The 14,383-nt window shown below is 37.7% G+C and overlaps 1 protein-coding gene across 1 annotated transcript in view; it reads left to right on the forward strand.

The window, feature by feature from the left end:
* Window positions 1-14,057, forward strand: part of gabbr2 (gamma-aminobutyric acid (GABA) B receptor, 2) — a 221,288-nt gene extending 207,231 nt beyond the window's left edge. The window contains exons 14-19 of the mRNA XM_058754343.1: window positions 2,631-2,737; window positions 5,560-5,784; window positions 6,067-6,249; window positions 6,617-6,746; window positions 7,022-7,136; window positions 9,130-14,057. Coding sequence (XP_058610326.1) covers window positions 2,631-2,737; window positions 5,560-5,784; window positions 6,067-6,249; window positions 6,617-6,746; window positions 7,022-7,136; window positions 9,130-9,295 — 926 coding nt within the window. The 3' untranslated portion in view covers window positions 9,296-14,057. The remainder of the gene's footprint in view (window positions 1-2,630; window positions 2,738-5,559; window positions 5,785-6,066; window positions 6,250-6,616; window positions 6,747-7,021; window positions 7,137-9,129) is intronic.
* Window positions 14,058-14,383: the final 326 nt, after the last annotated feature.

Consider the following 14,383-nt stretch of genomic DNA (forward strand, 5'->3'; position numbering starts at 1 on the left):
TATTAAGCAGCACAACAGTTTCAACACCGATAATAAATCAGGATATTAGAATGGTTTCTGAAGTATCATGTGACACTGAAGACTGGAGTAATGGCTGATGAAAATTCAGCACTGCGTTACAGAAATAAATTATATTTTATAGTATATTAAAATAGGAAACAAATATTAGAAATTGCAATAATATTTCACAATATTACTGTTTTATCAAATACTGTATCAAATACAGCCTTGATGAGCATAAGAGACTCGATTAAAAATATTACTGATCTTAAAATCTTACTGATCCAAAACTTTTGAACAGCAGTGTGTGTATGTATAATATTTCCAACATTTTTTAGACAAAAAAGTGCAGCTTCGGTGAACATAAGACAAAAAAAATCTTATTGACTGGTAGAGTCAGTATATAAAAGAATGTATATAAACTAGGGCTGTCAACTGATTCAAATGTTTGTTAGTTTTTTAATCACGATTAATCGCATGATTGTCATGAGTTAACTCGTGATTAATTGCTACTTAATCACACATTTTTATTCGTTCTAAATGTACCTTAAATTAATACTTTTCAAGTTTTTAATACTCTAATCAACATGGGAATAGACAAATATGGATGCTTTATGCAAATGTATGTTTATTATTATTGAAACCATAGTCAACATAGAGCATAAAGACTAGACATGTTTCAAAGGTCATAGATATTTTTCAAAGAACTTGTTCATGTCTATTAGACACATGAAAAAAGAAATACCAGGTTCCCGTTACTCTATTTCTTTGCACTGAGCAATTTACTTACACAAACCTGTTTACATTTTTGCACGACAGGGCAGCTCACTTCTTCTGAAAATGCAAAATGTACATTTATTATTAGATTTGTTTGCCTCTCTGTGCCCACAAACTGTATTTTGATGCAGCTAAATTCTCAATAAAACTGTTTTCATTGGTATATTTTACAGTTTCTGTTGTCAGACAACGGAATGAATATGAAATAGTGACTGAAACGCAACCCATTAAGACTAGGCTACATAACCAGCTCTCCCTTCCAACTAAGACGTTAATCTGCACAAAAATCCTGATAATCGAGCCGTCGTTTGATGAAATCAAATACACATAAGATAATGACAATAGCTGTGCTGTGATTTCGGCTATACTTGCATGTAAAATTAGAGAAGCGACATAATATCTGTGTTTAACAGAAAGCGCTGCTCCTCTCTGCAGCTCACTCAACAGAACAGACGCACAGAGAGAGAAAGGTGTGTGCGTGCGTGTTATTAACGCATTAACTTTGACAGCACTAATATAAACCAATGACCATTCAAGATAATTTAGTTATTTCTATTTCAATTTCTATGTTTATTTAGGGTTTTCAGTATGCTATCCCTCCTGTTCCCCCACCATGTGTGCAAACCTGCCGCTGTGTACTAATACACACTTAATGGCTGTCTGTTTCCAGTTCTCGGTGGCCATATGGTTCATTCCCGTCTATAAAGTGTGATATAATTCTCTCTTGTCAGCTAACTGTGTCCCTCTTGTCTCCATCTCTCCACAGACACTCTGTCAGTCACACATCCTTCCAGCTTCCACTGAACAATTACATTAGACACCTAATGCAGTGAGAAATAACAGAGCGCACAGCACTCTCTTTAAGCCCAACCCACCGACTGTTGCCTGGCAACACCACACACCTCGAGTAACTACAGCTCAAACTATGATAAAAAGCACAGGTCTTGTTGTTGTGCAGTTGAAAATAAGCGCTTCTTAAGCAAGTTTGATCTTTTCAGTTGTGGGTTTCTGAGGCCAGATGGAACACTTGAATGTTGAAGTAAATTGATTTTAAGTTTTGATGTTAAAATAGTCAGCCTAATAGGCAGACATTCTGTAAGTTATTTCATTACTTTATTCTATTTCTTGTGTTGCTATTGTAGAAGCTCCTTAACATCACATCAACAATTTCCCCATAAACATCTCTAGTAAACTACTTCTAAGACTTCAAGAGTTCTGTCATTATGAAAGCCGCGGGTGTTACGCTCTGTGACTAAGCTGGGAAGTATCGGCGAGACTTAGGGATGCGTTTGGAGGTTGAATCCTTGTCTATCTTTGTGTCCGGGTTGTTGCATGGCAAGCTCAAGGTTTTCCAAACTGGGGCAGCAAGAAAGTGGGTTAGAGCTTGGCTACTTTTAGAGCCAGCACATTAAGGGAAACTCAGTTGAGGTCTTCTCTCTTTTGCCGGACTCTTTCAAGAGTCCAGTCCTGACCTGCTTTGCATATCAGGACTGTAAATATCTCGATCAATATCAAGTAATCGATGCCTGACCCATAAAGAGTTATTGTTAATCGTTAACACTCAAGTGGTATCCTGTAGATGTGACTATATTATTTTTACTATCTCTGTGAAAGTCCATTAAGGTTGGTCTCCCATGGGAGATCAAAAGTTCCCATAATGCCTTTAGCCTTAGTATTGGTACTCAGTGCAAATGCATTTTTGCAAATTTACTTAAAGTCAACCTTTGTATTTAGGCATTTAAAGTCAAGGCAAATAAACCCGGGCTCAGTGTTATTGTTGTTAGTGACAAAGGTGTTTTTAAAGCCAGGATTATTTCCACTCATTGGTTTCCTCACTGCGTCTCCACAGGCAGATCCTCAGGGACGAGACATCGCAATCCGGCCCTTCCTGGAGCACTGCGAGAACACGCACATGACCATTTGGCTAGGGATTGTCTATGCCTACAAAGGCCTCCTTATGGTGAGTGAGAACATTCTAGAGAGCATCAACATGATCGCCATCTGCTCCTGCCGACAACGGCGTCTGAATATTCTGCCACTTCCTTCTACATTTGGTAAATTATAATATATAATATCTCACTGTCACTGTTTAAAATGCATTCACAATATTGGATTCTGAGTCTCTTGTGTTATATCAGGAAATACAAATGCCATGCAAACAGCAGGCACATTTTGCTGATATTCCTCTTTCTTTTTTTCTCCACAATTATCTAATGTTCATCACTTATAGACAATATTATAACAGTGTTAATGGACACAAATTATAGCAAACTTCCAAGGGGTTTGATTTATTTATTTATTATGTCTCATTTAATTAATTCCCTCAACAACTGACATTTTTATTTCATGCAACAGCCTTCCCACAGAATTTTAAATGAATTTAGAATTTCCATTCCATTTTTCCAGGCCTTTTTTTATAATAAATATTCATTCGTCTGGTTATGTCAAGCTCTAAAATAATGTATTTTGTAGAATTAATTTACAAAAGTGTAATCTAAAGAAACTTCTGGAATTTAAAAATTTAAAAAATACTGTTCCGTCATTAATGAATAACTACACAGGAACAAATGACTAATGCACTATTAACATTGTAGTAACTACTATTAACTAACAAGAAACTCTGATTAACGATTTATTAAGTAATAGCGCTAAGTTGAAACTGGTAGTTCAATATTAGCTAACCAATAACGTACTATTTTTTTTCATATATCCTGAGAACTCCTAAGAACTACTTTATACAGGTTCATAATTAATGTGAATTATGCATAATGAATAATTAATTCTAAAATGAAGATCATGGTAACCCACTAGTAATGACTCAAGTATTACCAAATCCTTCTAAAGGAACTACTAATTACTTGGATCAGTATTCTAAAGTGAAAATCGTCATAACTTCCTAATATTGACTGATGTCATTGTGAGCTTTTGAGATCTATGTAATGTTTTGGATAGTAATGACTCAAGTGTTACTACATCCTTCTGAAGAAACTACTAATTATTTGGATCAGTATTCTAAAGTGAAGATCACGGTAACCCACTAGTAATGATTTAAGTGTTACCAAATCTAGCAAAATGAATTACTAACCAGGACCTTACAAAAACCTCAAAAGGTTACAATGACTTCAGTAATTACTAGGGAGTTATCACGATCTTCGCTTTAGAATACTGATCCAAATCATTAGTAGTTCCTTCTGAAGAATTTAGTAATACTTGAGTCATTACTAGTGGGTTACCATGACCTTTACTTTAGAATGAATTATACATTATGTATTATTCATATTAATTATCAACCTGTATACAGTAGTTCTTGGGGAGGTATGAAAAAAATAATAGTTACTGATTAGCTAATAGTGAACTACCACATTCAAATAAGCACTATTACTTACTAATTCATTAACCAGAGTTGCTTGTTAGTTACTAGAGTGATAATATTGCATTACTCGTGTTCTTGTGTAGTTATTCATTAATGATGGAACAGTATTCTAAAGTGTTACCAAATATTTTAATATATTGCTACTCCTCATTTCTGTAAACAACATTTGAAAATTAGCAAATTTGTCTTTATAACATAAGTACCAGAATGTTGGGCCTTCAAGTATTGTGGAAATGGGTGGCCTTGGAGTCAAAAAAGGTTTAAAACCACTGCTGTAAACTTTAACATTGTTCTTTTGGTATTTCTACTGGAAATGCAAATCTAGCAAGCTCACTGACTGGATTTTGACACATTGTACCCATAGGAGAAGAGTGAGATTGCTCTTTCCAATTAACCTCACTTTAGATTACTGGTAAGGTGCCCCAGGACCCAGAATGCCTCCAGTCAGTTAATTGCCCATAGCACTGTCTATTATCTCTGAGTCAATGGTGGCAACATCCTCCAATAAAAACCTGCCCTTCGACTCACTTTATGCTCTGTAGAAATGATTTGTCCGTTTGTTCTTGCTGCTGTAATAGTGGCAGGTGATTCGGTTGACTGGCAGGCCTTTTCCTCCGCCCTACTATAGATGATCCATGTCAGAGTTCAGCTTTGGGCCATGGAGTATCACTTCGTGTCTCTTTCCTCCCTCGACTCTCTTCGTATCTGTGATAGATTTGGTGGGAGGCAGTGTTGGGAAAGAAGTGATCAATGTTAAACTGACGCTAATATTAGTCACCATATCGTAATAGTGTACAAGTGAAAATGCCATCACACTCACATTCTCGTTCTCAGATATGTGACATTTCAGAACTTCCTTTTTTGCCATGTTTGAAAACCTGCTGCTAAATCAGCATGGCTTCACTTACAGCCAACATGTTCCAGTAGAACAAGAAAAGAAAGAGAGAATGAGAGGGTAAACGAGGAAAAAGAGTGAGACGGGCTGAGATTGGATTAGGATTGAATAGATTTGTGGCGAGTGGGTGCAGAATCAAATCTTGGAGTGTGCGTCATTGAGTTAGCTGAGTCATATTTCTCAGAGTTCACTCTAGTCTCACACAAAGGTGTTTTGATTACTGCTCTGACTTCCTGAGAAAGTTGAACAGGTGTTGTTAGCTGCCTTTAGAGGCATTAGGGTGCTAAATAAGTCAGGCACAGTTCATTCTCACTGGCTTTACGATTCATCACTGTAAACTGAGGGCTGCACAGAGTGATGAAGGTGAAAATGGTTGTCTATCGAAGATGTCATATGACCAATCATTTCATTCTGTCTTAAATCTGATGTAAAATATATTTGCATGTAACTGTGCACAGCCTTGTTGCAAAATCTGTAATGATAAGTAATTGTTTGCACTTTTCTCTTTGTTTAGCTGTTTGGATGTTTCTTGGCCTGGGAGACCAGAAACGTGAGCATTCCAGCCCTGAACGACAGCAAGTACATCGGCATGAGTGTGTATAATGTGGGCATCATGTGTATCATCGGGGCAGCGGTGTCCTTCCTGACCCGGGATCAGCCTAATGTGCAGTTCTGCATCGTGGCACTGGTTATCATCTTCTGCAGCACCATCACGCTGTGTCTGGTTTTTGTGCCAAAAGTAAGTACTGCAACGTACGGCCTGATCCAGCCCTATGGGGAAAGAATTGTAGAGGTCAGCGAAAGGCACATTCTGGCATTTGATTTGTGCAAATCCCTAGCAAGTTCACCTGAATATAATTGAGAACAGTGCTTACTTTGCATCCCCTGGAGCTCTCTGGAAATAAACACACTGAAATTTGAAAGACTGCAAAGATTCCACTCTCCCTCTAAACAAATACATCCTACACAGAATCAATGCCAGGATCTCAACAGTATGTCTTTGTCCTCTCTTTTTTGTTAGTTTGTCACAATGCGTACAAACCCGGATGCTGCCACACAGAACCGGAGGTTAAAGTTCACCCAGAACCAGAAGAAGGAAGATTCCAAGACGTCCACCTCAGTAACCAGTGTTAACCAGGCAAACACTTCCCGTCTGGATGGATTACAGTCAGACAACCACCGCCTCCGAATGAAAATTACAGAGGTGACTGAAGTCAATTATAAATTGAAAGATTGTTAAATTCTTTGAATGACAATCTATTTAAACATTAACTAAAATGATGCTAACAATTACTAATACACCACCATGCAGATTAAAGGGGTGTTATAAGACAAATATATTATTATATCAAGACTGCTCCCCAAAATATTTAAATATTTTAAATATTTTGTGCATTTTTGCCTTGATTTGTGATGTCAAACAATGTTTAAGGTATTTTAGATTTCTGAAACATATTACTGTATGTTTCACGTTTTTTGTATTTCAAAATATATATATATTTTTTAATGAACCAGGAATTAAATGATTAAATTAAATGATTAAATAAAGATTTTTTGATTTTGTGTTACAGCTGGATAAAGAACTGGAAGAGGTTACAATGCAACTCCAGGACACTCCAGAAAAGACTCCATACATTAAACAAAACCACTACCAAGATGTCAACAATATCCTGAGCATACGCAACTTCACTGACGGCAAAGGTAAGAGAAGTGGATATCAAACCTCGTGTTCCTCACCTGTCGATCACACACAGCTGTCAGTCTGTGACTCCTTTCAGTATGTGACACTCTTTGCCTCTGTTATTGTCACCCAGAGAAAAAGAACAATTTATTGGAGTGTTATACATTATTCACCCCCAAACATGTCAAGCTGAAGTGTCATATAAGGTGCAAGTACTGACTCAGTTTTCAGCTGAATCCACCGCTGACATCTTGATGGAAAGGCAGCTTTCTGAACATCATGCCTTTGTTTTCAGATGGAGAGAAATCTCTGAAGAACCACTTAGAGCAGAAACCCCAGGCTCAGTGGGGATCCATGGATCCTTCTAGGATAAGCAGAGGTCCACTAGAAGACATCAACTCACCAGAACAGTAAGTTTACACACCGGCATGCACAGTGTGCCGAAAACGTGTTTGGACACCTAAAAATCTATGAATTAGCTTCTTGTGGAATTTATTAAGATAAGAAGCACATGCACACTTTCCAAACATAACATTTGAGAAAAGATTTGCTAGTTTTTACATTATAAAACATTCATTCATTCAATGAAATCAAAATTACATTTTAGTTTTTTTTTTTAAAGGGATAGTTCATCCAAAAATGAAAATTACCCCATGATTTACTCACCCTCAAGCCATCCTAGGTTTATATGATTGTCTTCTTTCAGACAAATGTAATCGGAGTAATATTAAAAAAATGTCTGGCTCCTCCAAGCTTTATAATGGCAGTGAATGAGGGTCGAGATTTTGAAGCCAAAAAAGTTCATACATCCATCATAAAAAGTACTCCACATGACTCTGGGGGGTTAATAAACGCTTTCTGAAGCAAGGCGATGCATTTGTGTAAGAAAAATATCCATATTTAAAACTTTATAAGCTGTAATCTGTAGCTTCTGCTTACTGTTGTACGTGCGTTCACAAGAGTGTGGCCGGTTTCCTCTTGGCTTATATCGAAATCCTCAGACATTTTTCTTTATAAATCCTCGTTTTGTGCTAATTTGTGACCTGTGTTTTGTTTTGCTCTCTCCTCTGCACTTCCACATTCGTCACTTCTCGCCTACGTCATACGTCATCCACTGAAATGCCACTCATGTACTATGAGCTATTTCAAAACAGGGGAAATGCATTAACGCAGGAAAAACTTTCTTTCGTGGTTCTTTCTTTAAAGGTCTTGATTGTCCAAATATTTTTTGGTGCCTATAGATACAACATTCTGTTATATAACCTCATTAACTGGGCAGTGCAAAATAAAGATCAGGAAGAAAAAAGTAAATGAAAGCAAGGAAGGTTCAGGGACAGGGGAAAAAAGAGAGAAAGGGGGGTGGGGGGAGCTGTGGTTACATAACATGCGATTTCTAGTGAGAGCGGAAGGCACTGGACCCTGAAAATAGACAGGAGAGTAGAATTAGAGGACTACAGGCCATCCCAGCACATGAATGTTTGATTGTACAGAGAAGCGATTGCAGTGTGCCACTTCATCAAACACACACACACACACACTTACCCCAGTAGCTGATGGTCCCTTGACCCTGCTAAATAACACCATCTCTGCCATGGGAATATGCAATGAGTAATTTATTGAGCCTGTTCTCTATGTCTGCAGTAAAGGACAAACAAATACATTTTTAGTTTAATGACATTGACATTTTTATTTTTTGTTTTTGCAAGTGAACCTGCAACATCTGACTAATCAATGTTAATTATTTCTAAACACAGAAGACATTTTCCTTAATTGATGTATGAAATTAATATTTAATGGAAAGTAATAACTCAAAAAGGCTCCAATCGTAAAACCAATCGTGAGAGGTGTGGTGTGTGCACTTTATATAACTGCCATTTGGCTTCTGTAATTGATTTAAAGGCCTCCGGCCTCTTGGGGTGCACTTTGAATCTGACACAAGACAGGAATGAAATGGACTTTACTTCAGCTGATCCACACAGTCAGGTACATACTGTACTACAAGAACAAACACAGTCCCTAACCCTCCACTAGTGACTATTTTTAACGTAGCACTAAATCAGCATATTAGACTGAGTTCTGAAGGATCATGTGACTCTGAAAAAATCCTACCAACCCCAAACTTTTGAGCAGTAGTGTAGGTCCAGATGGTGTAGTTATGGCATCTGCCAGCAGGGACTAAAGAGGTCATGCTAACCAGCTAAACCTTGAACCCTTAATTGAGAGTATGTGGCAAAGTCACTGCTGGTTTAAATGTGCTATGTGACTATGTGAAATAATTATAAATTAACTTCTGTTACAAGCATGCAAGTGTCCCCACTGTTAAACACTAAAGAGCATTACATAAAATTAGGAATTTTGTTGGGTCTTTTATGTATAACAACCATTTGTGGTTTGTGTTTGCAGCATACAGCGCAGGCTGTCCCTACAGCTGCCGATCCTGCATCACGCCTATCTGCCCTCCATAGGCGGGGTGGATGCGAGCTGCAGCAGTCCCACAAGCAGCCCGGCCTCCAGCCCGCGCCACAGACACATGCCTCCCTCCTACCGGGTGATGGTGTCCGGCCTGTGAGTCCCGCCACCTGCCCTGCACTCCGAAGAAGCGATCAGCTTTTTTATTTTAAGACAGACTGAGCAATATCAGCAGTTAAACAAAAGCGTGTGAGCAACCCAGGGGGGTCCAACTCTTCATGCATTCGTGACCCCCCTCCCACCATCCATGGCCACATCAGAGCAGAACTGATCTTTCAGGCTAGGAGGGAGGTGACTGGAGGTCCTCACATGGAAACCCAACCCAGACTTCCATCCTCTCGGTCCCGTCACCTCCCGTTCCTAACTCGATGGACTCAACGCCCCCCACCCCCCTAAACAGCAGTGCAGATCAATGGAGGACAGGAGCTGTAGCCTTACCTGGTAAAAAAAGAGACGCTTCCGCCAGCAGCCTTTCCACGTTATCCGTGCACATCGGTTCTGCTGGAACTTGCGGGAAATGGGCAGTGTATGTGACTGAGGACTCCACCTCTTTATTCACCGTGTCAACAGCCATGTAAATACCATATTCGAACATCAAAGTGAGCTTTGAATATGCTGTGAAATGAATTATTCTGACGAGGCCTGGTGCTCGGAGAACTTTACAAACAGCCGACGAACCAGGAAGAGACACATACGCCGTTGCAACCGGTATGAATTTGTTGTATTGCTTCAGTGTCCCAATGGTGTGAAAAAGTGGTTAATGGTAAATAAGACTATTAGCGTCTCAATTTTTTGCTAAAGACAACAAGGGAGTGTTTCAGGGTAACGCGAGCAAACTGTTCTTACCTGGATAGACATGTACCGCACATTGTTTTTCTTTAAAAACAGCTAGCATCATGTAGGCCTATCCTGGTATCAGAGTATCAAAAGTACTACTTTGATTTATCGCAAGTAATGTCACGTTAGAGGTTGCGCATGTGCAACCTCAAAGAGCCACAGGTCCAGCCGAAAGGGACGTAAGAGACAAAAGAGGGTCAGTCTTCCATTACAGCCGAGCGAATTGATCCTGCATATTGGGACTGAAACACATAGATGCAGCCCTATGCTTGGGATGTACGATAGCCGTCACGTGACCGCCTGTTACAGAACAAGAAGACTCACAAATTGCGATAATAACAGGGAAGTGGTACACCATGCAGAGCAAAACCAAAATATCCTCACAGAAAGCTGCGAGGTTACACAAAAGAAGCGGTCCACACAGCAAGACAGAAGAACGATATTGTATTAAACAGCGGGACTGAAAAATTAGCACAAGTGTAATTAACTTAATAAGAGCAAGTCATGTATGAACAAAGCCTCGTTTTGACTTTTCGTGCAGTCTCTCAGTTTACCCGCCCTCTATTTCTTGTTTTTGTTGTTTTCTTTTGGTTGATTAAAAACCCAACATGTGTGAAGCCTCTACGGTTGTAGCTTGGGCTAAAAGGGCTCGGGTCGAGGGTGCGTGTGTTTGCCCGTTCCAAGGGAGAAATGGCAGAAAGGTCCGCCCCAGTATCAGAGTGACATTGTGAAATACATCACCTAGCTCTTAGCAACAGTGAAATTACCTCATAGTTGCTATAGAAATCTTACCGTGTGCAGTGAACTTTGCACAATGTCTTGCAGAGATAGAGAGCATCAGCTAGGGCTGGTGTCATGCTACTTTTGTAAATCTGGAAATGTACTTCAAAATAGGAATTATCGGAAATAAGCTACGTATCATCCATATCAAAGGCAAGAGTTCGTTTCAGCTGATATCTCACCGTCGGTGTCTTGGTTTTAGTTTCTGTCAGATTTGTTACTGTAACGTGTGTCTTACTGGAGCCTGATGGACCGTATTGTGTCAACCAGGTGACAAAAACAGTGACAGCACATATGATCCATATGAAGCCAATGCATCAAGAATTTCTTTAACTTGTGACTTCCTTCTGTATGGCTGTTATCTAGTGATAACGTGACATTCATGGGTATTTATTGTCTCAACTATTTGGGAAAGCAGAAGCAGAAACACAACAGAGGTGCGTTTGCTAACAGCAGTTGTCATAGTACCTCACGCTCACTAATGAGTCACGATGACAAAGACCTTTAAATACAACACCACAAACAGATACGCAAAAATCCCACAACGCCACGGGAGCTTGTCTAAGTATGACGGCCACGACCTAGACTGACGTTTCTAATGCACGATGAGTTTCTCAGTACACAGAGGCGATTGTCTACATTTTGACTTGACTTTTGCAGCTTATGACTATGACTGAGTTTTCATTCTGACTATAATCAGCTCTTATTTCCAAGTTCATTTCAACGTTGTTTATTCTTCAATGTCTTTATGATATGTTGTTTGGCACATTCAGCAGTCAGTATCCCACAATATGAAACATATTTGGCACATGTGAACACTAACATCTAATGTCCAATATTAGAGAGAAAAAAACAGCAGAAAATGATGTACATTGGACATTACAAATCAAGATATTGAATTTATTTGCATACTGACTTTATTTGTTCATCGTTTCTCATTGCCCTTTAACCTCCTTTAAAAATTGTTACAGTAATAACCTACAATAATGTTCATTGATATTTCATTAACAGATTAATTCATGTACTGACATTAATTGATGATCTGTTTCGTCTTGTAATGTTCTTAAAAGATTGTAACTTCTAAAAATATATATTAAAATTTATATTTTTATGGAGAGATAGAGGGTAATAAGCAACAATGAAAATGAAGTGTTAACAATTCAGCTCAGAGAATCAGTAGAAGTAAAAGGGCTAGCTCACATTTACATATTGTATTTCATTTAAAAACCTTACATACAGTATATGGCATATAGTTACAGTATACGCTCAATACAACCTTTCAAAATGAATTAAATAAAACCATAATTTCATACAACTTAATGTCATAAAATAGGCAGTTACTGAAATCCACTGATCCTATTTTATCTTCAGGCTGCTGGTTACTGAGGTTTTAAACACTGGTTTTAAACTTCCAGGCATAAATAGGAACTTTGGTATTCAAATGAAAAAAAAAAAAATCATCATCCAAAGGAGCAACTCAAATATCTATTTTAAATAAATGTCTTTTAGACTGAGTTTGAGTGAATGGGATGTTTACAAGTTATCTGCTCAAGGAGAGGGCATGATTCATTACTCCACATTTAAATCATAACGATGACCATAATATAAATTAGTCCAGGCTACAGAGGCCTAATGAAATGTAATTATTAACAAGAGATTATCAAAATTTTATTCAGAGTAATCATACGGTAAAGTATGTATACAGAATGTATGAGATTTATTAAAAAAATAATTTATTTTTTAATCTTTCATGCATGGCATCCTATGCATACATTATAGATTTAATTTTGCAAATAATTTTACTCAATCATTTCTGACAAATGCACAACATAATTATAAAAGTGGCAATAATAAGCTCATTCAAACTGTATAGATAAGTATATTTACAGTATGTTCTTGATGGTGCATTAAGCTGGAAGGAAGAATCATATCCTAAATATGTTTTACACTACCTGTACTTTTGGTGTATAGCTATGACACTAATGTTGACATTGCACAGGAATTCATCTGTCATGGGGATCATGCTTCTCAGTACAATCCTAACTACTGTCTTACACTTTGAAGTGTATTAAAAACAAACATGAAGACATTCAGAGTGCACCATGCACCACAAACTGTTCTTTTAAAAATGGAAAGGTAAACTCTGGTCTGTCTGCAGTATGTATTCATGTCATTACCGTTATGGGAAAAGTGAATTTGTGACGTAGTCTCATTTTAAGGAAATCACTAGAAAAACACAAAAACTGAATAAAGACCAAGGTAGTGCTTTATATGAGTTCTATTTGGACATGTTCTATACTGTGGATTCAAATCACTGTGTGTGTGCATGTGTTTGTGAATCAAGTGAAACACAAGGTTAACCCGCTAACACATTGCTTTTGAAAATGTATCATGGTCTGTGGAATGCACATCTGGTTGTTTAGGACCGTCTTGGCAATAACCTTGGAAATGAAGGCGAGAGCTGATTTGTTGGACATTTAAATGTTAACTACGAAACTGAAATGATCTAAATGTTGTGTTCTTCTAAAGCAAGAAAACACTCATTTGTGCAAAGAGATTCAGGAATTCAGTCTACAAGATTCGAGAAAATTGTTGGACTGGACTCCATGCGTATTCCGGTGTGAACTGGTCTATCTTTGCATCATATAACAAACAATAGCAAGGCCTTGTCATCACCCCAGGAGAATGAACAACCACTTCTAATGTATATAATGTAAACAACTTATTTTTTTCTGTAGAGGTATAATACAATGATAGTGGGGGATGTTACAAATGACGTTAAAAAGACAGAATGTTAGCAGTGAGCGTGTATGTCTGTTTGCCACTGTGTGAAAACGTGCTGTCTACAAGTTTACACATCGCTATACAAACTATTTATTCTGTGCTGGAAGACTTATCGCTCTTTTTTTGTTTTGGTCTTTTTGCTTCATTTTAATTTTTTATTTGTCATCTCTTTTGAGTTCACAAAACTCGTCACTGCCCATCAAAAAAAAAAAAAAGAGGAACTCCACAACTATGTTTTGTTTTTCTATACAGTGCTTTTTGGAAGTGTACACTTGTGTGCTCCACTGCTGTACCGTCCCGTGTGTTTGCACTGGCACACACACAGACACACAGGAGCTCTTGAACAAATCAAAGTGGATGTGTTCATTTCATATTTCTTGTACCCTTAAACTGCATGGAAATCATAACATTTTTAATAAATTATTGCAAAAAATGTTTTATTAATAAAATAATTAAAATTATTCTATGTTCATTATTTATAAAGCACCTCATTTGGATATTAACAAGAAATTTACTGACATCTCCTTAAAGTCACAAGTTTGTGGATCCAAACCTGTATGATGTTCTTTATGAACTTGTATGGAAAAAGAAAAGCATTTAGATTCCTTCATTTTTATATTAAAAATGTTTTATGTAGCAATATCGCCATTTTTTTTTTTTAGAGGAATAATGCAATTTTCACAATTTTAAATGGTTCTACTGAGTTTACTAAAATTGTTTTGTAAAGATGTTTCACCAGCTAAACTTTTAGCAAAGAACGGTCCAATTAATTTAACACGCTTCTATC

This window comes from Onychostoma macrolepis, chromosome 19 (assembly GCF_012432095.1).
Source record: "Onychostoma macrolepis isolate SWU-2019 chromosome 19, ASM1243209v1, whole genome shotgun sequence".
NCBI classification, from domain to species: domain Eukaryota; kingdom Metazoa; phylum Chordata; class Actinopteri; order Cypriniformes; family Cyprinidae; genus Onychostoma; species Onychostoma macrolepis.